Genomic DNA, 23,027 nt, shown 5'->3' with positions numbered 1-23,027 from the left:
TCTCTATTGTCTTAATCAATTTATTCTAATTTTATTTCTGATCACTAATTGAACTCTCTCTCTACAATTGAAAAGGTTTTTAGAGCCATCAAGATTCTCAATGATAGTGATACCTAATAAAAGTTTCTTCAGCAACTTCTTGAATATTGCTGAGAATTTCCACTTAAATTTGTCCTAAAGCCTCTTTGAGTTGAAGGTTTTTCAGCTTTTGGAAACTGTCTTTTACACTTGTATTATTCATAATCAGAAATTACATGTAGTTCTCTAGATAGAAAATATCAAAAATCAAAATGTACGTCAAGCTGAGTATAATACTTACACACACAATGACGAAGTCAAGCAAACACCAGGAATTTGTGAAATAACTGTGCAAACCAAAAGCTACCCATTTCAGAAGCATCTCCATAAAAAAGGTGTAGGTAAATATCTTATCAGCATAATCTAGGATAATTTTCACTTTTTTCCTCTTCTGCAAGTAAATATCTTCAAATGCCTGGAATTTCAGAGTTCAGTTTTAAAACAAGGCAGTAATTTTACAGAAGATTATTTTTTAATTGTACAAGAATACACAGTATGGCTTATTATAAACATTTCATATTAAATTATGGACAACCATCACTTAGTTTTATACTTAAAAGCAGAAAACTAATTTTTTAAAATAAGTACAATCTCATTTTCACATTGGAAAAATCCCATACTTTCAGGTTTTTATGTTCAACACTTCAAAAAATGTCTGACGAGGGTCAATTGTGGCTAAAAAATTTTGGCTTCTCAAGATAGTTGATAATTTTGAAGGGGCTGATCTAAAATTATTCACAAAAAAATATTGACTTGAATCCATTGACCAGTGTCTGTCAGACTCTGACCTTCCAAATGAGTCATCTTGAGCCAGCCTGCAGAGTTGTAATACAGGTATGGAAAAATTTGACAAACACCTCATCTGCAACTGCTCAATCCTGGAGTTGCATGTTTTTTCACCTAAACCTTGACCTTAAGGTTTTAGGAAAATGTTTCATTGATTGCTGTTGTTCACATCAGTGCTTGCTTATGTTTAAAGTATTTGCTGCCTCGCTAATTTATTTTAAAGTTTTTATCCTGCCAATCTATTCCAAATTCCTTTTAACACCTCTCATTATTTCCTCACCAACCCTTTCCAAATGTCTGTATTTTATCTTTCATCCACTTCTCCCCTGCTTTTCTGAGCATTCTTTCTGTGATCACCATCTCATTTAATTTCACTACAAGCCATGGACATGAGTGATGGTCTGGTGCCCCTTCATTTTAGCTGGTTCAGAAAATTTCATATCATTAAAATTGATAAACAAGCAAAAAATGGACAAGTCCCTTTTTGCAAGAGGACAAGTGTATCTTAGAAATGGGAAAGTTATCAACACTGCAAGACATCTTTGCTGTCAAGAAATTGTTACTGTTTTGTTATTTTGCACCTGCGTACCCAATTAACTTTTTGTTCAACTTAGTTGGATCATACAATACATTAAAAATAACTCAGTTTCCTTCCTTACTTCAGTTTGGTTCCCTATGAACACAGAGGAGCCCTCACTGGAATCCCAGGGAGTTCCCCTGGAGGTTTTGTCAGGGGAATTTTCAAGCAGACAGTTCAAATCTATGGTTCAGAGAACAATCTGAATGTAATGTTCACAGACCTGACTTTATCTGGAAATTCTGACATCTACCACATAGACCACCTTCAGACTATTTGGTTATGTTCCTTCTGCACTATAAAATGTTTTATTTAACAAGTTACTTTCAGTAGACAGTGAATATGCTTTCAAATCAAATAAAACTTCCCTTATTCTTCAGGAGAAATGGATATGATGAGAGTAGTAATGAAACATTACCTCACTACCAGTCCACAGCCACCTTCACTTTTAGCTTCTGATCATAATGTTTGGATGATTTTCAATTTACATTTTTACTGAGCAGCCAGCTTGCTTTACAAATTTAGAAGTGCTCTTATTTTTTTCAAGCTTTCCTAAGTAATTTCAGACTCTGGTTTAGCCTTGTAATTAACACAAAATGTAAAGAACTATGTTCAATGAAGAACTATGATTCCATATATTTAAATCCATGTGTTTAATCCAAGTGGAGGAAAGTATTATGACTTCTAAGGGTTACATTTATTACACTCTTGTCTCTCCCTGGGGAAAGGAATGTCATAGCAGAAGAAATCAATCCAATACTGTTCCTTTACTGACAAAAATTAATTCAAAAGTGGAAAAATTAAATGAAATTTACCAGTGCTGCGCTGCTCAATACTATCATAAAAACCATAAAATATTCAAAACCACTATGGTTAACGATTCTGTAGCAGGTTTTTCTAAAGTTCCACCAAGTTCTGCCTGGAAACTTTGTGACATCCACTACACAACATGGGAAACTCTGAACACAACCTGAAAAGAGAGAGAACAGCATATTGGTTCAATGGAAAATGTTGAGATATGGATCTAGAAAGTACAAAACATCTAAAAAAGGGCTTTTACAGATTATAGGAAGAATGTGCTCTTTTATCTATGAGGTGATGCTGTTGTTGAAATGATCTGAAGCCAAAGAAAAGACAAAATCTTTATGCCAAAATAATCTCTTTTAATAAAGCACATACATGGAATAACAGACAACTTCTTGTGCCCTGCTGCAGTGAGGCTTGTGGGCACAAAAGAAGCCTTTTCTTCTTTAAAAATGTGTTATTTCTGCATTTTTTTCTTTTATTTTATTTTGAAAAGAGATAGATACTACCTAACTAGTAGCTAGGTAAATTATTATTTTTACTGATTCACTTTATTGCACTGCAGAGACATTACAACTGGACTCTCTGTTCACTGCTCTGCACCAGAAATACTCTTCATTAATCTGTAAAGGCAGCAGGATTGAACCATGAGAGTCAACAGAGTATAAGGAGATGTTCAGATAATCAAAGGCAGATATCCACACTGGGATGAGCAGGCAAACAGTTCCTGCTAATCTGGACATGTTCCAAATGGATATCTGTGAACACTGGTTCATTTGGCATTAGTGAAACATCAAAAAAAAAAAAAGATTCCTACTTTCTGCAAAGCAGTCCTTAGGCAGCTGTACGTTTTTAGTTTGGGAAAACATTTCCAGAAGAACAACTGGATCCACAGTGCTGGCTTCAGAAAAGCTACGGACACCATGATATTTCTGGACAGGAGAAGGAGAAAGAAAAGAATTTATTTGCTTTTCATTAATAAGGTTACCAAACCCAAAAGAAATGAAAATTATCATCTCCTCTCCCCCACCAAAAGAAATTTGCTGTGTATAAATTATCTTAATGTTGCTGAACTACCAAAATAAGTTACAAAGAATAGGACAGAAAAAGCCAATCCCTACCCTTGCTTCCATTGATTTAATTTAACAAGTTTCTTGGTTCCTTTTAGTCATCCATGCTGGATTTGCAGGAAGGGAAATGTTTAGAAAAGGTTATATTATGCTACAATTTTGGAGAAAACTCTTGATTTCATCAGGCCAATCTATTTTTAGAGATACAAACCATGTCTCAAAAGTCTTGAAAATGGGAAGGCCCAGCATATTCCATAAAATGATAAAAGTTGTAATTACCTTTTGTTGCTCTTTCTTTGGGGGTGTTACTGTGAAAACATTTACATTTTCAGAAGTCCCAGAACTCTGATTGAAGCTGTTTGAATTCTGCCACTGTTCTCTGTGTCTTAATCTGTCTCCCTGCACGAAATAACGTAAATCAGTTGATTTTCCACTTCTTTTTTTTCCTAATAGTCATTCTTAAAAGGCAAAATGATTTAATAGAATGTAAGACATCCTTGAAGTTTAGACCCATATAATCACAGAATGACTTGGGTGTTTGGGTTGGAAGGGACCTTAAAGATCATGTAACTTCAACCCCTTTGCCATGGGCAGAGAATCTTTCACTAGCAAGTTTTTATTTTTGTAAAAAATTGAACGGTTTTCCTAAAATCCTTGTAAAAGAATGATGCTTCCAGTTATAGGCAGAAGTTCTAAGTGATCAGAATCAGTTCTCAGTCCTTTTGCCACTACAAATTCCAAGAAATACCAGATTCCACTGCAGCAGGGAATGAATTTCTGTCATCAAATGCTTACAGGCAAGATATTTGAAATAGCCACAGATGATTCTAAGGTCATCAGCAATTTTTTGCCTCTTTGAGAACTTGTCCGAAGATATTCCACTGATGATGCTTCCTAATAGAACCAAAACTATACAAAATGGATCCTAGCAGTCCACCTAGACACTGACCCTGTGCTAATCCATCCAAAAAGAGATCCCTCCAATCCTAACAATTCTGTGATTCTGTGAAAAGAGTTACTATAGCTCCTGGGCCTTATTTGACCATCTCGTGTGGGTGTGACAGACACCTGAAATATCTCCAGTATCTCTAAATGCCTCTGTACAGCTGTCATGGCAGTAAAAACACCTCTCTCACACGCAGAAAGACTTGAGCTTTATCCTGACCAACACAACAAAATCAAGAGATATAAAGGGGAGTCAAAAGTACCATGGAGGTGAACAGGTGATTAAAAAAAACAAACAATCCTAAGAATTTATTTTTTTAAGTTGTAGCTTCTGTTTACATTCCCTTTGGATTCCGTGCAACTGAGAAGCAACATATAATCAACACAAGAGGCCTGCCTTCCAAAAAATCCAGGTGTAAGGCAAAGAGACAAAAAGAAAGAATGTCTGTCTTGATCAAACTTCATTTTTCAATTGACACTAGTAAATGGAAACAAAACAGTCAAAAGCAGAATTATGGATATCATTGAGGAGAATGATGAAAAAGTGAATATTCAACGTAACATTGAATAACCAAGACTGTTTTGTATCCCTTATACTAGAAGAACAAAGAAAGTAAAACTGCAGAAATGACAGAAAGTATAATATTTACTGTTAAGCCTTTGAGATTGTATTTACAGATGCAAGTCATAATAATTTTTCAAATATCAATATTCCTTACCTGTTTTCTGTATTCTACAGCTGTGTGTAAAATGTGCCCATTATCACCTTCGTTGGTGTAAGTCTCTGCTGCTGTAATGGGAACACAGGTACTGTGGCTAGTCAAAATTTCTTCATATTTCCTTGCTACTGAGGAACTGTCTTCCACATGGTAACACTCTATGTCAAAGCAGCTGTTGTCTATATATTTTCTGACATCTGTCATGGCATAATTAGTAACCTCTATGCCTTTCCCAGAAACTTCTGCCAAAGTCTTCTTTTTGTCTCTTCTTCTGAGGCTTCCTCTCATTCTTTTGCAGCAGTAATCCCAAATTCTGTCTTTCACAGCCTTCAGGCTCTTGCAAATTTGTGCAATGGCAATCTGATATTTAGTCCCTTCTCCAGGCCCCTCTTGTCCCTCTTGGTCATCAGTGTTGAACGAACTCAGCAGCAAGGCAATGAACAGGTTGAGCACCTTAAAATAGTTAAAGTAAGTTGGAGACACTATTGCTAACAGAAAAGACACTTCAGAGACCCTCAGACTTGCTTTCATTAACCACTACAACGAAATTATTTACTATCATGCTGGAATATTATTATAGCTTGAGATGGCTCCTCCTGGAAGGAATGGCAGGAGAAAAAAAAGGAAGGAAGGGAAAGTTTGGGTATATCAAATCTATTTTCACATGCTCTGATGTCCATAGTGTATAAGGAGGCAGACATGTAGAAAAACAGCAGGCAAAGATGAATTTTAATTACATCACCATCAAAAAGGATCTGGTATAAACCAACAAAGCAAGCAGATGAAAAAGATTTTGTCTCCCTGTATATTTACATTCGAATGATCTAGTGTAAACCCAAAAATCTGGGTATTGTAAAATTTTGATAACATGAGGGCAACTTGTTAAGCATTAAAAGCACTGAACAGTTTGGTTATTTGGTCCCATCAATAAAAAAGAAGAAGACATCTGACACCAAATTATCATAAGCTCTGCACTTCTATACCCTGGCTAGAAGGAATAATTTTATTTTGCTTCTGTGTCTGGTGTGAGAAAGAGAAAGACAGGGGAAAAGGGAAAAAAGGAGACAGAACAAAACCAGATGTCAAGTGACACCCAGAAAAGAGAACCAAGTGAATACTTTTCAAACAGTAAAGTTTGCCTCCAAAAAAACCAAAGTAACTGTATGCATTCAGTAGGGACTGAAAATTGACTTGAAACTCACCACCAGGTTTCCTAGCACCAGGACAAGCAAGAAAATGATGAGACATTTCCTTTCTCCAGCCACTTCCATGCATTCCCACATAGTTTCAATCCATTCTCCACATAATATTCGGAATACAATCAGGATTGAATGACTAAAATCCTTCATATGCCAGCGTAAATTTTTACTGGTGTTTATTTTATAGTATTTTGTGTCATAATCAGTACCCAAAATCTGCATTCCTACTATAGCAAAAATAAATACAGTGATTGCCAAAACCAGAGTGAGGTTACTCAGCGCACCAAATGAGTTAAGAATTATTTTCATAAGAGTACTTAAAGCTGGCCAGGACTTTGCCAATTTGAAGATCCTGAGCTGTAAATAAAACACAAGGAAAAAAAAAAAGTTAAAAAGAGCCTAGGTAGCAGAGCACACATGAAAATCAGACCCTGCATTTATCATGTCTTTACTGCAGTGATATCATCATTTTTTCCCTGAAGAAAACCTTTTGATTGTTTTGATGCCATTAAAATCACTCCAGTTAAAAGCTCATGTTGTCTTACTATTTACCAACAAAGAAAACAGATTTAACATACTCATCAGTAACATAATATGAGGGTATTTCACTATACAACACATGTACTTTTAAGAAATAATAAATAATTACCAGCCTGAAAGGTGACAGATTTGTTCCAAAGCTCGCTAGGCCAATCAAAACAACCACGCTATCAAAAACATTCCACTTGTGCTGGAAATAGTAGTAAGGATCTAGAGCAATGATTTTCAAGATCATTTCTACAGTAAAAATCAGGGTGAAGACCTGGAAGGACAAAAATGAGATTCAGAAAAAAAGTCACTGAAAAAGTCTGTGTCCTTATGGGAGTGTCCCAGTATAAATACAGGGTTATAACTCCATTTTCACTCTAACATAGACCTAACTTACCTGGTCACTTAGAGAAATCAGCTGTTGGTAATCTGGTTCCATGCCAGGGTATTCCATAGCCAGGAATAAGGTATTCAAGATAATGCAGACCATGATTAAGAGATCAACAAATGGATTCAAAATTATTAATTTCATCTTCTCTTTGACTGCTCTCCAGAATGGACAACAATTCCAAATTAGATACTTCTGAGGGAAATTTTTCCAAAATGTAGGACAGTTCAGTTTTGACTCTGGCAGACAAAGGAAAGTGACATATGAATAATCCTTTGTAGAATATAACCGACCAAAGAAAAAGACAATCAGTCATTGAAAAGATGGAAAGGAAAAGTCAATCTCACATGAGCAGAATGGCATAATTGAAAAAAATTATTTAGCTCATTCTGCACAAACTAATCACAGACTAATAAAGGTCAGGCAAAACTTGCCCTTGGTAATTGTGAGTTACATGAGATATGAGAATATTTATTTTACTGAAATTTACATTTTGCAGCATAATTTCGCCTAGTGGCTTTTAAAATAATGCTGTTTGTGACAGTTTGATCTCTTAGGTCAAGTTACACAATCACCACTGGAAAAAGAGGAAAGAATGACTTACTTGAATTATCAGTAAGAATTGTGGCTGCACTCATTAACCTCTGTCTGCGGACAGGATCATTGAGAGCATCCATTGACACCTCATAGGACAGCAGGATCTGCCTCTTTGGTTAGAAAGACAGCAGAAGATAATACAACACGAGAACATGAAGGTACAATAATTAGAATACAAATCACAATACAAAAATTATATCCAGCATGAGATAAATATGCCTTTTCAAACACACATTACAGTGAAGCTTTAACTCGCTGAAAGAACATAAAACAGAAAAAATTAACACTATCAGGTGTTTGAAGGCAAAGGACATTTCATCAAAACCAGTGCAATTTTCCAAGAAGTTGTTTCCTTCTGAAGATATTTAATTAGCAGTTATAATGCCATTATATAAGAAGGATAGAAACATTAACAGGGGGCAAGGGGAAAGACTCATTCTATCTTTCCAGTGAAGGATAAAAACAACAGACAAAAAGAACACTGACCATCAGTTTGAATAAACTATTGGCTATTTAACTATGAATTATTGATTATTAATAAATAATCATGTATTAATGTGAAAAATAGCCACACAGTTAATACAAATTATTGGGTTTTTTAGTCCTATTAAGCCTATCAAGATCTAACTAATATTGAAATCCCTATAACTAGGAATGGGACTACTTTTGTTTTCATTAGAACTACCAGATGACAGGGAACCTGACAGACTGGGAGTGGACAGACTGACCACATCACAATGCACTGTACTTCAGTATTCCCTCTCAGCACAACTGGATTTTCATAATTTTCTTTTTTGGGAAGGATAAATGAATAAAAATATATCATAATGTTACTTCAAACGCTTATGATATTATGATTTTTATGAACATATTCTGTAAAACTGTTATTCAGGGAGTGACACTGATATCCTTGGCTTTAGAGGTTTAATAATAATTATTTCTCTTTGTCACCCTGATATTTAATGAAAATCTAAGGAAAACTTAGCTGACAGAACTGTCAGAGAACAGACCTATAAAATGAATTTATAATACAGTGCTAAAATGCTCATTTCCCCTCTGTTTTTTTTCTGAGTCTAAAAGGCTCAACTAGACTATTCTAATCATGGCCAGTGCAAATCACCCTTTCACTCTTTTCTCTAAGATTTGGTGTCTCAGAAAACAGAAACCTAGAAAAATTTGTGTGCCAGCCTGACTAAAGTTCTCAGTCTTCTTGTTGAAATTCACAGCTGTTAAGGAACCTTCAGAGTTGTGTTTTTGGAAAGGACAAGGACATTCACCAGCACTGAACTGGTTACTGCTGCTCATTGATCTTTAGCTGAAGGAAATAACTGGGGATGAGAAGTCCTCTGATTTAAAATAGGGATGTGCCCTAAAGAAATAGTCGAGTGTTTATAAACTCATTCTGTCCTGCAAAAAGCTTCTATCCAATGTGCTTTTTTTCTTTGACTTAGCACCTTTAGCCTCTTTTTATGATGAAAGTAGAGAGGACATCGTTTGAGGAGTCCTCAGTTGCAGCAGAGCTTGTACTACCAGTAGTTGCTATAACATGAAATAAACAGCCATGTTTGTTGCAGATTATACTTATTTGGCTAAAGGTAAAAGTCTACATTGGAGCAGTTCACACTGATTGGATCATGCTCTAGGTTTTCCTAGAGGTATCAGAACTTTGTCATTCCCTGGACACAGAGAGGGGAGGGGACCTTGGAAAGGTCTGAAGATGTTATTTCTGAGATATAAAAATCCAGATTACATTTGGCATCCATCTTTGCAGACTTTGTAGCCTTGAAGAAGTAAGGTCTAGCACACGATCCAAATTTATCTCGTGTCTCAGACATCTCCTGCAACAGTGACAGACTTAGAAGAATAAAGTTAAGTAGGGGTAATCAGCCATAAGAAATGACTTTTATACTTGCAGAAGATATGACACCTGTTATGAAAAGACCTTTTTGTTTTCTGAATAGGTACAATAAGACACTACCATGGACTGTGACACAGCATTTCCTTTACGTGCAGAAGAACCAAACTAGTTCACAAAATTGAAGTATATTCTTAACACAGCAGGGGAAACATTAATGACACTACAATAAACAAATACTTTACTAAAGGAGATGACAGGTGGCAGTTGCTGCCAAGTGGGTGATTTGGACTCCTTCAGCTCAAATATTTAACTTATTACAGCTAGGATTATGGAATTTAGAAGAAATTCTGCCTGTGCTGACTGCCAGAATGAGAATTTAATCAATTTTAGCTAGGATTATGTGTCTGAGAAAGACTCCCCTACAAGGATACTTTTCAAACATATGTAAATTGGAACATTATTTCTTTTAGCTCTGCAATGGGAAAAATTCCATTTTCAGTGAGATGGGTGAAACAATTCTGTTGTTCTCCCAGAAGTAAAAGAGAATCTGTCACGTGATGAAACCAGTATAAGGGCATTAGAAGCTTTCTTTTTAGATATTGTTGAAAATAATTAAGTAATATGGATAATTGCCTGAGAATTATTTTGAAAGATTCAGCTCAAGATTAAAGTATCTAAATAAAGGTATCTAAATGAAGATAGAGAAAGATTAAAGTTGGGACAGTCTTCTAGAAGATACAGTATTTTGTCAGTGGCAAAGGTACTGTGGAAAAAATCTCCAAAATTATGCAAAGGAAGAATACAAGTCTTAACAGAAGTTTCTTAATGGATTTAAAAATGAGTGATCAGCAGAAGAGCCAGAAATCACTGCTGTAAACAAGATGTGAAACAACATGTGAGAGATTCAGCCTAACATTTAGATATCCATGTTTAATTTATCCATGTGTGCAATGCATTTAAAAATCCCATTATATGGGACACGTATGTCTCTGATAAGTTTGATTCACATAAATAAATGTTTCTGAAGCCATTTGAGATGGTCTATTGAGATATTTGGTAGCTGAGACATCCACAGTCTCAGACATGGCACATAACATCTGTGCCCTTCCATAGAGGAAGTGAAAGCCAAGTAAGACACTAGAAAAGCTCTAATGTCCCTAGGTACCAATTTGTGACCTAAAAATTTAAATCTCCTCTTGACTCTGGGAGTTTAGATCCTAAGATACTTGTAGAAACCTACGAAACCTCAAAAAATTCAAACCCTGGACACAATCCAGTTGCCTAAATCTAGGAATTTAGCAACATTTGAGATGCTGTAATGTTTATGAGATACCCACAAAGTGCTGGAAGATATGCCAAAGATATCAAAGATATCTAGAACATCCAACATATGCAAGAGCATCTAAACTGGTGCTAGATGCTTAAAGTCTGGAAGTGAATCATGCCCCTAACATCAGAAGTCTTCATACTGAACTAAACCCTATCCTAAATATTTAGAACAGAGAATTAGCTGTCTGTAGAAAAGAATAATAATTAAAAAATAAAATTTAAAAAAATAGTTAGGTCTTTAGGGAAACACTAAAACTTAAGAATTCTCTACATTTATTTCTGCAGCACAACCAAGATGCTGACAGATCTTACCACAGCTCTCCGAGCACAGGTCTATGATTTGCCATAAGTGTACTACTGACAGACACTTCCAACTTCCCTTTCAGGTGCAGGTAATGCTGGCTCCCTGTGGTCCCAAAATCTTATCCTTGAATTGTCATATCACATGCAAATCTAATGAATGTATTGTCTATTTCAAATACTTACAAGCTTCTTGTGGCAGCGACCAGGCTGTGAACGAAATATTTGCTCCTCATTTTCTTGGTCATCTAAAATTAGTTTTTGCCTTGAAGTAGGTGTTTCTTTATTATTTTCTTTTCCTTCTGAATTTTTCAAGTCAGCAACTGACATTTCAGATCCAGCATGCAAGGCCTTACTGCTTTCTTCTGCAGCCAGCATCTGCAACAGGAAAAGCAAAAGGTCTGTCTGTTAATTCAAGGCAAATGGACTAGGATCATATACATGTAATTATTATGTTGTCTGAAAGATTTGCACTGACAATTCCTAGGTTTCAAATGTTAAACTGCCATAAAAAGACAGGAGTACCAAATGCTATTCACAATTCTGAAAGACAAAGCAGAGTTATCTGTGAGCTATTGTAATTAAAGTCTGCCCTCGTCACTTTAAATATTGTATTTTGCATCTGATTTACAAAATATTACGGTTTATCCTTTTACTTTCCTTTTCTTGCTTTGAAAAGGACACTGAATCCAAGAGAGCAGAAGACTAAAGGCTCAAGCTAAATCCTAAGATGTTAAATTTTCCTAAATACTAATCCTGTTGAAAGAAAAATAGAAGGAAGAAAAAAGAAAAACAGAAGGAAGAAAAGCCTAAGCAAAGCCTGGCAAGCTGGAATGTCAGGCAGAGAAACATTACAAACCTGTCAACAACTGTTGAGGAGGAACTCGGTAAATTGGTTGGTGGTGCCTCACACTTTAATGATAAAATTTGATAGTTGCTAGGGAATCTTTGTTTGATCTCTTACAAGTCTGACTTTTCTTACAGCTGGCAATAAATCAGGGCTATCTTTTATTAAAGGTAGAAGATAAAATTTATCCACTCATACTTCCTTCATGCAGTAATATCAAGGAGGGATACCCAGAGAAAGGAATTTTTGGGCACAGCAATAATGGTGCTGTACAAGAACATGGAGTGCAGCACCCATGCAATACCATACAAGTTACTTACTTGCCAAAAAGCATTCTTATACAATGTCAGGTCTGCAAATCCTAAAACTTAGTATGTTTTAACTTGGATTCATGATGTTTCTTGTATCACGGGAATGTTTATGTATTTAAACATATATATACATGCATACATGCATTTGTAAAGATATAAAGAGAAATTTAATACTTTCTCATTTCTCAGAAAGTATTGTAAGAAGCCCATGTTTAATTCAAAACATTTTTTCCCTAATTCACAAACAGAAGAAAACAAAAGGAACTACAGATTATATATGATAATTTACAAACCTGTTCTTTCTCTATAATTTTTCTGGCATCCTGAAGTAGTTTTTCTTTTGCCTCTGTTTCAGCACGAGTAGCTCTATTTTCCTCTTCATATGCCATAGTTACCACAGCCAAGATCAGATTGAAGAGATAAAATGAGCAGAAGAAGATGACCACCATGAAAAAAAAGATGCAGGACACTCCAGATGTACGGATGGTCTGTGAGGAAATGGCAAAGGTGGTAATAAATTCTTAACAAACTAACATTTACAAAGCGATTTCAAAATAACTTTAAACAATTTATTTTCCTACACAATGCAAAAAGTTAATGTACTGCAGTGTTTTCAATGAACAACAGTAGGATCTGCTTCTGGTCTAAGTTATACATAACAATGTCACGTGCTGCAGAGAAGAATTAACAAAATCCATCCTTAAAATTAACATGAATATCTTCCAGCAAATCAGGCAAATGATCCTCCAAGTTTAAGCTATGAGAAGATAACTTCATCTGTTAAGATATAAAAAGGTGACTGTGGAAGAAATTAATGAAACTCGGTAATCAAGGTGAAAGCTAGGATTATCTATACAAACATGAAAGATGTTTTAATTACAGAATCAGAGGCAATATTTAGACTGATTATCTTATACTTTTTTAAAATGGTAGCAGAGGAGATGGTTAAAAATTAGGTTTTGAGACATTAAAAACTAAAAATCACATGACCTTCAAATGGCAAAAGAAGTTGCATCCATTTAAAAACTCACAGTTAATAAAGGCTGATGGAAAAAAGAGTTAAAATGGACCAATATGAAAGGTACAGAACAAGGCAGAGAGTATTGTTCCCATCTAGCAAAAGCACTGTATAGACATAAGGGATCCAGAGAGTTCTCTACAGGCATTTTTACCTCATTTTTTTAAAAAAAACACCAAATTGAAAAGTTACATTCAACTCTCTGAATCAAAACATAAAGGCTCCAATTTTTTTAGTACCATGTTGCCAAAAATGAAAGTATGTTGAGCCAAAAGGTTTGGTGAGGAGTCAGCATTTAAAAGGAAGACAAACAGACGACGTGACAAATCCTCATATTCCCTGCAGTAGCAGGGAGCCCCTTGGCTGGATCTGCTCCATATCCCAATCCTTGGGTGGTTGCATACAAGTATTTAACTCTTATTTAGCTTTTAACCACTAACCCGAGCGTGTTCTCCAACAAAACTATGAGCATTCATGGCAGGACTGCTCCTATCCAACATCACTTGCAGAAGGCATTACTTGTCAGTCACTTGACTCTACTTCCTTAATACTTACTTTGATTTTAAAATAAAATTGGTGTCAGTAATTTTAAAACCAGTACAGATTTTTCTAGTGGACATAAAGCTCTGAACTGCCCGTCTGAAGTCATTCCAGCAGGTAAACAAAGTACCCACTTGTCTGTAGAGACGCTCCCAGCTGTCCTGGGTCATCAGACGGAACACAGAGAGGAAGGCCCAGCCAAAATGGTCAAAACTTGTATAACCAAAGTCAGGATTATTCCCAATCTTCTCACAGGTGTAGTTTTCTGGACACTCATGACTAACCACAAAAGAAATGTTAAACAACACTTATGTGGAGATTCAACTGTACCTGAAAGCATCCAATACACAGCCACAAATAAAGATTTGCTCAGTTTGTCTGAAGTTATGCTTCATATTCCCCAAAATATTCCTGCCAGAAGGGCTGATTGATATCTGACCATCTCAGAAATCCATTTGTCTAGTAAAAAAACTAGACAGAAACATTTGTTTGGGACTAGACAAAAACTCTCACTGATGTAGGATATGTCCAAACAAATACACAGAGAGGGGAACAATGGAAATACCTTTACTTTTAGATAATTCACCAAGATGAGGAGAGGAGAGTTTATAAATATCTAAAAAGTCTTTACTGATCTGTGCCCCTTCTCATTTATATCATTCTGCCTTACCATTATACTCCCAGTGGTTAGCAACAGAGTACATATAAAATTGGCTGCATCCTTGTACTTCATTCTTTCTCTGGTATGAAATATCTGGCTTTTAATTTAATAACACACCCACCAACCCATTTCTTCCTCCTGAAAAATCATCACCGTTCCTTTACACCAAAAATAAAACCAGAGTTACACCTGGAGGAAAAAATTAAGAAAGTACTAAAACTGCTTTGTTCACTTACTTGGGATTTACACTGTACCCACAGAGCAGTATTTCAGGAGAGTCATTCTGTCTGTAGCAGAGTTCTAATAAAAAAAAATAAAATCAAGGAATCATAAAATCAGAAGTTGTCAGTTTCTGCTTTCTGACAGTAAACCAAACATTACTTCACATTATAAACACTCTGATGGATCAAAACTCTGTGAAAGATCCATTCCCAATGAAGTGCATATGGGACTGATTCTCAGCTGATCCGTCTGACAATTTAAAATATATAGTAACAATTTGCTGCACAACTAACAATGTAAGATTTTATTTATCTTTGGCCAAAAAAAAGAATCTCTATGAGAAGTGGGCAAAATCCATGAAATACAGAATAAGTGATGGAAAAAATAATTCTCTCTGCAGTACCCCTAAAATTAGGATCCCTGTCCAATGCACAGATAAAAAAGAAAATACTTATAGAAAACTCAGTCTCTTCTACCCCACAGACTGCTAATCTTTCTCCAAATTCAAGATTCACTAATCTCAAATTCAGTTGTCCCAGAGACTTCATACTACTATTTGTGCAAATGGAAGGACAAACCTTCTTGGCAGGAATACATGCAAACTATATTTTAACATCTCTGTGAAAAATCAAGACATACATAGGAAGATACACAGATTATGTAAAGGGAGAAAAGAAAAACATTTACCTTCATCATTTGGTACATATATCTTGGGATCCTTACATAATGAATCATTGTACAGAGTTTTATTGAGGACACATTTGGATTTTAAATTTCCCATAAAAAGCTGGAGGCCTATTAGTGCAAATATACTCAAGCAAAATACAGTCAGGATCAACACATCCCCGAGTTTCTTAACAGACTCAACAAGTGAATTTACGATGACTTTCAGACCTAGGAAAATAAGATCCAATAACATGGAAAGTGAGAAAAGGAATGCAATGATGTTCCTGTATGACAAGACACGACAGTTCCAAGTTTGTTAATGACAAAGAAAAAGTATTGATGTGCGGCTTTGATACTAAAATTAAACAACTTCAATGTTTAATTCCCGCTATAATTCCAGAGCAAAATCAAAAATCTATTTGCAATTGCATGGAAATGGTAAAGTTAATATCTATAACAACCATGAGATACATAGTAATTTATAGATTTTTCAAGTGAATTTTTGCAGCTGGACTCTGAAATCATACTTTGGTATCCTAATTAAGGACACGACTTACAAAAATATTGAATATCTGGATGGCGTATGCAACATACTGTTGAAAGTACTACACACAATCCAGACAGTGGCTGTGGTCAGTAAGGAAATGAATGAAAATCTCTCAAATTGTGAAATCAGCTTTCTGGGAAACAAACCAGAGAAGGTTAAGCTAATGAGGTAGAACACAAAACCAGAAATATGGTGGTTCAAATATCAGCATATGGTGGGCTGCTCCAGGGAGACAAATTATAGAGATAAAGGCACTGGGCTAAATAAAAATGAACACCAGTGATAGTATAAAAAAAATGCAGAAAATAAATTTGCCTTTGTCAAAACCATTTGAAGGAAAGATGATTTAAAAAATTGTTAGGACGCTGCTGAGGGTGCAAAACAGCCACACCTTGGGATTCCTTGGGGTCACAAAAAGTGACCAGAGAACTGGAAGAAAAGAACAGAAGTGGAATTAGAATTTGCATCCTGGTTAAGCAGAGCAAATATCAGTAAGGTGTTGTCGTGGTTTAAGCTGGCCTATCCATCAGCTATGTACCAACCCTCTACAGACGTGTTGTTCCTTACCTGGTATTACTGAAATAGCTTTCAAAGTCCTCAGTACTCTGAAAGTTCGAAGAACTGAAACGTTGCCAACTCTGTGAAATGCAGTAATGTACCTGGAAAATTAACCCACACTGAAATGAATGACAAAGATGGAGCTTTTCAAAGCACTTCCTTATGGAGCAGGCAGTAATGAATACACTGGAGAAAATAAATAGGTGAAATATTTTCTAAGATATATACCTAAAATTAGGACTCTAAGTCCATTTCTAGGTATGGATATAAAGTAATGGGGCTTTGGAGCAGTGCCTCTGAAAAGAAATACAGTAAGCTCCTACTTAGTGTGGATTTGGATGCTTTAACTTTGGAAGAGTTTATCCATCAAAATTTCTAATAAATATAAAACCTTAATGTCATAACCACACTCTCACACTGAGGCTTCTCTCATGAAAGTATATGTTGCAGCTATCTCAAAACTAAACACACACTTCAGGAGAAGGAAGCTGAGCAACAGCAGATTTATAACACGTCTATTCTGTACCACATAGGTCTTTCTAACATTTAACAATCAGTGACAACTTGAGTATTGCACCTGGTTTCACTTTTAGCATTTCAACAATTAGAAAATTTCAGAAAATCAGTATTTTAAAGCATTGCACTTTAACAGGTTACCCCATATTTTCTAAGATTTCTTTCATGTCAGAAAGGACATGAATTGTGCCCCATCTCATGACAAGGTTGTAACTGGTAACAGAATTCCATAAAATAAATAGTCTCAATAACAAAATTCAAGACAATGGTTGGAAAGGCAACCTCCCCCTCAGAGCATGACTTTGTCAGCAGCAGATCAGAGCACATTGGCTTTGCCTGGTTTGTAAGATTGAATAATTCTCAAGCACCTCAGTTACAACTCAGTAATAACTAAATAATTACACTTGAGTTAGCAGTCGAGCTCATTTCCAAATAGTTTTCTTTGTTGTACTGTAAGACATGGAAACAAACAGGTGGAGGTACTATATCATTAAGCTGAACACAAATTAATTAGAGGTGCAGCTAGGGAAGAAGGACCCCAAATGAAATTTTTCATGCATTGTTGAAATTGCTGAATTTGTTGAATTGTCTTGTGATAGTTGTAACTATCAGTAACTATGTAGTGATAGTTGCTGATGATCAACAATATTCAAGCTCCTAAGCAGTTCATCATTACCCATAAGAATAATTGTTCATCTACACATAGGTGTGTGTGCTGACACCTGTGTACATAACCTATTATTTACAAATGAGGAAAAACCTACATGTAGCGTTACAAACTACTCCCTTTTTTTATTCTGCCACCTGACAACTTCATTTGGTGCCTTTAGCTCTCATTGTAGGAAAAATATATTATTTATTCTCTTTTTGGCTTTGTGCCCTACACTTCAGCTGTGTTCCTGCTCTGCAATTGTTCTTTCATGCAAGTTTTACTCTATTTAGTTTTTTGTTATGTGGAATTACAGATATACATCTTCACTGCATCTTTTTTAATTCTGACATGTTTTGACATGTGAGGAGCAAAACTACACAAAATCCTGAATTAAAATACAGGCCACACAGTGAAATAATGTGTGTTCTTCTTCTTTACTTCTTACCCACAATGTCTATTTTCTACCTCCTTCTCTGACCATGACTGCACGCTGGAGTGGTGCTTTTACAAAACTGTTTAAACTCCAACATCATCTTCCCAACAAGTGAAAGCTATTCCAGAGCCCATTAATTTGCATGTAAAGAAAGGTCTGTTCTTCCTTGAGCAACACTTGACACTGGGATTTCATCTGTTATTTATCACCAAGTCATTCAACACCTTTTGAACCATTTTGGGTCCTTCTTGAATGAGTTTCATCTGACCCAGAGTACAACTAAGACAACATAAAGAGGCAGGCTTGGTTTGGGCTGTCTATGCAATTGTCTCTTGACAAAATTTAAATATGGACTAAACTGAGAACAATCACACAGTTCTAACATGAGCTTTTCATTTAGGCCTTACTTTAAAGTCTGTTTTTCTCATTGCAGACATGCAATTGTGATTCAAGCACAGTTTAGCAGGGAGGATGCCGACAACTGCAAGGAATTTCAGCAACACCAAACAGTATTTCCTCTGTGTTTTTGTCCCCTGAGTGTAAAAAAACAACTGAGTTTTACTTACATTACAATAGTAATAGAAAAATCCAAGCAGTTCCATGGGTCTCGAAGAAAGGTAAATTCATTCCAAACAAATCCTCTCGCTACTATTTTTATCAATATTTCAGTAGTATATATGGCATTGAAAACATATCTGAGGAGGAAAGTGTATATTAAAGTTACAGAAATAAAAATATTATTGAGACTGATACACATTCAGGCACATTTCTATCTTTTTTCTGATTTAGTCCCTGCATGGAGATAAAGGTAGAAAATGCGATGCAAAATAGGACAGGTTGCATTACTTTCAGAAGCATCATGGGGACAAGATGTCTTCCTGAAGTTTAGTAAATTTTCCACGTAAATCTACAAACACAAACATTCACATGAGCATATGATGCTATTTCTGGACGAAGGATAGCTCACATTTCCTTAGGAAACATTTTTAAGACTGTGTTTATGTTCTAAAGCAGGCTGGAAAATTTCAAAGCCTCATCATTCTGGCAGAAAGATAATAGCAAAGATTTATTTCAGCCTGTAAAGTTTGCACATTTTATATACTTATTCTGACAAATACAGTGCAACTGAAAGAAATCCTACAGAAAATTAAGTTATCACCATGCTTACCCCAAAATAAAAGGAATTTAAATTACAGAACTTCTGAGGCTCCAGGCACATTTTCCAGATTTAATTCTGGAACATTAACTCAAGTTACACTGGATACAGCACACAAGTACAAAAGGAAGCAAGACGTTACAAATAAATGGTTTCCTCGTGGGAACAACTGACTTAGGAGAGTTACCAGGAAACAGGAGGAAAGAACAGAATGAATATTAATTCCTTTATAGCTTTTGCATGAAGCAGCTATAATAGAAATTCAGGTTATTGCTGTAGAATGAGAGATATTAAGTTAAAAGCCTGCTGCACAGTCTCTCTAAGAGATTTAATCCTCAAAAGGAAAAATGGGCCAACCTCCTATGTTACACCAGATGGCAAAATTAGGCAACACAGAAAAATGGGCATATGGTGAGAGCCTCTAAGAAAAGGCACTGAAGCTCCACAAAAGACTCTGTGATATAATAACAATCCTCAGTCTTCCTCAGAGGTCTATCTGAGAATTTTCAAGCCCCAGAATCAGATCACCACATTATTTAAAGTTTTCAGGCCTGCATGTTAGTATCGTTGGAAAAATAGTGAACAAATGGCCCCTGAGGTACTCACTCAGTCCAGTAGGCTTGTTCAAGAAGCTTAGGGACAGTCATAGCCATACAATTGAGTAACACAGTACATGTAATAATGCCAACAAAAAATGTGAATAGTAAGTTAAGGAAAATCTGCTGCATTATAAAAAATGAAGTTCATAAAAGTTGCTGATTTCCACACACAAAAACCACACAAGCATTCAAATAATTACTTTTCATTTGAATATGCTCTGAACTTTTCATGTGTTTTCCAAAGAAACTTATAGCAGAATTACAAAATATCCTGAGTTGGAAGGGACCAAGAAGGATCACTGAAATCCAATTCCCATCCCTGCACAGGACCATCCTAAGAATCCCAGCAAGATCAAACCTTCCTAGCTGGGTAAAATTCATATTTTAAATATAAAAATGAATTATCTGCATGTGGACACAGTTTTGGAAGTTAAGACACTAGTGGGACATAATATGTTTAACATGTTCAGACATGTTCACCTAAAAAGACCTATTTCCACTAATTAATAATTCCAAATAAAATCAGAAAAAGCAGAAACAGAGGAACAGAATGACAGAAAATGGCACAGAATACGTTAAGATTCAAATCAGGGAAACCAGTGAAAGGATATGAATGGACCAGAATTTTAATTGCTGCTTTTCTGACTGGATTAAAAGGATCAAATATAAACAAGGCAGGTGTGGCAGTAAACCGGAAAATTGTCCTCCTTTCATTTATCACCATAAAAGTCTATAAAAAAAAGGATTCAGAGTATATGAAACATTTAAATGAATTACAAATTTCTGCAAAAAGTTAATGTTCAGTTTTTCAAGTCTGCATCTAGAGCTATATCTAACTACAGTTAGGAGTACAGCTTTCCTTTATTCTTACTTGGAGCTGTGATTATACACATTTTGAAGGAAAGACAGCAGCTCTGTAGAAGTTCTTTATTGCCTGAGAGGAAGAAGCCATAATGGGAATGAATATGAAGAGCAAGTAATCATATTCACTTAGTCAAATTAATTAAATTACTACTCTGGCACTGTAAAAATGGTCTTAATACATTACTCTTGGACAGTTTTACAGGCTATAAGAGATTATTTACAAAATACACATTGTGTAGCCCTGCCAAAATCCTGGACAGTTAAAGCAAAAATTTTAATTTTGAAATATCTCTACATTGTCAAGTAACACTGTATATTGCCTCTAAGCTACCTTAAGGTCCATGCAGCTCAGCACTTTTTCCATACAGGAAAAATGAAATCTCTTGAAGGAAAATCACTAATTCACTATTCCTAACACTAAACACTGTTCCTAACTTCAATATAAATTTCTTCAACTCAATCAACCTTAGTTTCTCTACATCTTCAAAGTATCACTTTGATTACTTTAAGAAAAGAATATCTGGAAGATCAAAGTCTAAAGCATGTTTTCTGATAAAATTACTATACTCCAACACCTTGTGGTATACATTAAAACAGGAACTGGGACTGGATGGAACCTTCTGCTCTTCAGAGCAAGTCCTCCTTGACAGTAGCAATCATTTAATTTAAGTATTTACTTACTTTATACACTGCTATAGTCAGCATCACCAACCACTTTGGAATAGCATGGAGTATGTGCAATATAAATATGGCACAATAAAAAAAGCCAGTGAGACATAAAGTTACAGAAAATTAATTAAAGACAATGAAAATACATGGATTTGCTACACAGAGTACTGGAAATATCTCAAATGTGCCTCCCTTAATTTGTATAATATTTGTAATTCAGTGAAAGCATCTGCCATTCCAGCATGATCTACTGTTGAACAGGCACTGTTTATACAACAGGGAGTTCAGCCCCACAGGCATCAGAGAAACTGCTCTGGAAAACAAAGCATCACTTATCCCAGAATATATTTACTATTAAAGTGCACCAATCACATATCATGTTTTCATAACTAATTTTGATTCTTGACTGGAACTTAAAATACGTCTTCATTCTATAATACAGAGCATACCTTAGCACTCCCCGCAAAAGCTGTCAGTAAAGTTCAAAGGTCTATCTACAGAATCATTAAATGCCAGCATCTCCTAAATAGAGCTTTTACTATCCCTTAAGAGTTCAGCAGGCAAAAATAAAAAATTTGGGAAGCTTTAACCTTGTGATCACTGTAGTACGGATCAAAATCCTCCAGGGGTTCCCCAACAAGATCTGCAGGAATGTCCCCATACAGAGAAGGCAGCTTTTTGCAGATTTTCAGATCAAGTTGAGGAGTAAGTTTATCTTCTTCAACTCCTTGGTCCTTATCCTTTCCTTTAACTTTGACTTGCTCTTTTTTTTTGTTGGCAATCCTTTCCTCAATTGCTGCCAAGGACTCGGGGGTGAAACGTCGGAAGCTGTTAGTTTCTGATGGCCAAAACAAGGGATCCATTTTTCCTTCTGTTTGTTTCCAGTGCTAGAGGTAACTTAAGAAAGAAAGCTCTTGACAATTAGAAAATACCAGAAATAACACCCAGCTTTAATATCTATTAACGATTTTTTACTTCTCCGAAACTCCGTATCAAAATAGACTAAAATAGAGTAGAATAAGAATAGACTATTTCAGTTGAAAAGAATCTACAGTGACCATCCAGCCCAGCTGCCTGACCAGGGTTGACCATTTTAAGGCCTTCGGCACTGCCCAAATGCCTCTTAAACACTGACAAGCCTGGGGCATCAACCATCCCTCCAGGAAGCCTGTTCCAGTGTTTGAGCACCCTTTTGGCAAAGAAACGCTTCCTCATGTTCCATGTACACCCCCTGCAGTGTGGCTTTGGACCATTCCCACATGTCCTGCCACTGGATTCCAGGGACAAGAGCTCAGCACCTTATTCTTCTCAGGAAGCTGTAGAGAGCAATGAGGTCGCCCCTCAGCCTCCTTTTCCCCAAAACAGACAAGCCCAAAGCCCTCAACAGCTCCTCTCAGGGCATTCCTTGCAGCCCTTTCACCAGCTTTGTTGCCCTCCTCTGGATACACTCAAGGACCTTCTCATCCTTCCTAAATTGCAGGGCCCAAAACTGCCCACAGTGCTCCAGGTGAGGCCACACCAACACTGAACACAGCAGGACAATCATCTCTTCTGACCAGCTGGTCCTGCTATGTTTGAAGCACCCAGGAT

General features: G+C 36.0%; 1 protein-coding gene and 1 long non-coding RNA gene across 2 annotated transcripts in view; one reads left to right on the top strand and one right to left on the bottom strand.

Annotated features, from left to right (window-relative positions):
• Nucleotides 1-22,785, bottom strand: part of LOC116439189 (sodium channel protein type 5 subunit alpha-like) — a 35,515-nt gene extending 12,730 nt beyond the window's left edge. The window contains 19 exon segments of the mRNA XM_032098394.1: nt 320-493; nt 2,257-2,411; nt 3,063-3,177; nt 3,595-3,714; nt 4,980-5,432; nt 6,182-6,535; nt 6,828-6,980; nt 7,104-7,333; nt 7,699-7,801; nt 11,365-11,556; nt 12,630-12,824; nt 14,029-14,173; nt 14,792-14,855; nt 15,429-15,671; nt 16,558-16,649; nt 18,716-18,844; nt 19,912-20,001; nt 20,516-20,634; nt 22,028-22,785. Coding sequence (XP_031954285.1) covers nt 320-493; nt 2,257-2,411; nt 3,063-3,177; nt 3,595-3,714; nt 4,980-5,432; nt 6,182-6,535; nt 6,828-6,980; nt 7,104-7,333; nt 7,699-7,801; nt 11,365-11,556; nt 12,630-12,824; nt 14,029-14,173; nt 14,792-14,855; nt 15,429-15,671; nt 16,558-16,649; nt 18,716-18,844; nt 19,912-20,001; nt 20,516-20,634; nt 22,028-22,300 — 3,399 coding nt within the window. The 5' untranslated portion in view covers nt 22,301-22,785.
• Nucleotides 11,268-13,377, top strand: LOC116439191. Its single transcript, XR_004238096.1, has 2 exons — nt 11,268-12,065; nt 12,692-13,377. It is a non-coding gene; the product is annotated as an uncharacterized LOC116439191 (long non-coding RNA).
• Nucleotides 22,786-23,027: the final 242 nt, after the last annotated feature.

Source organism: Corvus moneduloides, chromosome 1, assembly GCF_009650955.1.
Source record: "Corvus moneduloides isolate bCorMon1 chromosome 1, bCorMon1.pri, whole genome shotgun sequence".
NCBI classification, from domain to species: domain Eukaryota; kingdom Metazoa; phylum Chordata; class Aves; order Passeriformes; family Corvidae; genus Corvus; species Corvus moneduloides.
The sequence above is the reverse complement of the archived record's forward strand: the minus strand, read 5'-3'. Positions and strand labels throughout refer to the sequence as shown.